At 43.4% G+C, this 1,723-nt stretch overlaps 1 protein-coding gene across 1 annotated transcript; it reads right to left on the reverse strand.

Moving 5' to 3' along the window:
* Window positions 1-456: 456 nt before the first annotated feature.
* FOIG_16860 (uncharacterized protein) lies at window positions 457-579 on the reverse strand (the record flags this gene model as incomplete). Its single annotated transcript, XM_031218339.1, has 1 exon — window positions 457-579. The coding sequence occupies one exon, from the start codon at window positions 577-579 to the stop codon at window positions 457-459; it is 123 nt and encodes a 40-aa protein (XP_031051947.1).
* Between the last annotated feature and the right edge of the window lie 1,144 nt (window positions 580-1,723).

Here is a 1,723-nt window from a genome sequence, read left to right on the forward strand (position 1 = left end):
TGAAGATGAGCTTCATCAACTTTTTGACAGGCTCCGTGAGTGTGGATTCAGGCGGTGCTAGAAATAATTTCTCATTTTTCACAAACCCGACCTTCTTATTCTGAATATCACGACGGCGAGTTCTTGTTTCAAGGGGAGTAACGGAATCTCGTCCTTTTAGGATACCTTTTGGATCATGCTTTACGGCGGCCTTGATCCTGGTACCCTGAGTTGAGGGCTGTGTATGCTTCTCTTCCTTAAATTCAAGATCGTCGCTCGCGTTGGTGCGTCCTGTACAATTGCCTCTAGGCTTACTATGTTCCTGTTCCTTCCCTCTTACTTGAGGTGGTAGTTTTCTTTCAAAATTGCCCTTGCTACTATCTTCAATAGTGCCGTAGGGTTTTGAAGAGGGTCTCTGGAGGTAGTACTCGCTCAACTTGGTAGATTCGCATTGTGCTTTGATAAGCCATAATGTGTCTATAATTGGAAGTCCCTTTTCCTTGGCTTTTTTGATGATAACTTGCGAAGATCCAAAGGCGTCTCGAGTGGAAAAAATGTGAGTGGTGTCACTATTAATATTTTTGGTGGTATCTCCGCCATTCGCACCAATGAGTATCGAAAGTGAGGTGTGGGTGTGGTTTTCGTCTTTATATTCGCCACATATCACGATTTTGAAGCCGTCTAAGGGTTTGGATCTAGCAGCTCTCGAAGGCTTGGCTGTGACTTGCCTCTTGGAGGCCATCTTGACGGAGTGGTGCTTTGAGTTTTCTGTTCTTTTCCGAGCACTGAAGCCGAATTCAGCGACCAGTGAAGTCCAAGGTAAATTAGATCTTCCAAATGGCACCAGACACGCTTCAGGAGGTACAGGTTGAGTGGATAGGAGGATGGGAAAAGCGATGACGTTGGAAGAAGAGTGTTCCTGTAGAGCGGAAAAGAATTACCAGGTCATGAGGTTGAATTTATACATGCTTGTTTTATAATATATGAAATTCTTTATTTACCTATAGATAATAATATACACATTTGTACATAAATAGGACTTACTGTAATAAGTTACTATAAAAAACTTGTATTTCTATTTATTTGTGTTCACCTCAAAAGGTTATCTCTTTGATTATCCCGGTCAGAAATACACAAGCTAATTACGTTACACACTAAGGCCCAAATGCACTGAATCAAAAGCTTATGACTAGGCATGGCTAAGCTGTGCTATACTATATTAGTAACATTATCCTTCCGCCTATTCTGCTGCAAGCCCAAGTCCCCCGTAGCCTTTTATGTCGCTCTTGGAGCTGCACTGACGGAGGTGATAATTTGTTCAAGATCCATGTCGGGCAGGCTTATTCTTTCCTTTTAGCTGAAAAGGCCTGTGAAAAAGAGTGCTGTGCAGTCTCAAACTGTCAGACCTTCCGAGGAGGTGGCTGACCTGTGGACCACTTAGCTATCACAAAACCTTATTGGTTAGAAGACGTGGACACACCAAGGCAGCGACTCAGGGACAAACTCAACAGTTCGAAGTGTTTACGCAAAGCGAATAACACTAGTTATAGAGACTGCCGAATTAAGAGCTGCGGTACCTCTTCTACGCCCAACAGATGAGATGCTTCATGGGTGGCGTGAGGAGAAAGAAACAGATAGAGCAAATATCATCTTTGATGAAGACTCCTACGCAACGGACGAGATGGACATAGATTTGAAGATACTAGCTGAATCGTCAAGAGAATGTGATCGAGGCCAGTCGGCT

The sequence above is a fragment of the Fusarium odoratissimum genome (assembly GCF_000260195.1).
Source record: "Fusarium odoratissimum NRRL 54006 unplaced genomic scaffold supercont1.249, whole genome shotgun sequence".
NCBI classification, from domain to species: domain Eukaryota; kingdom Fungi; phylum Ascomycota; class Sordariomycetes; order Hypocreales; family Nectriaceae; genus Fusarium; species Fusarium odoratissimum.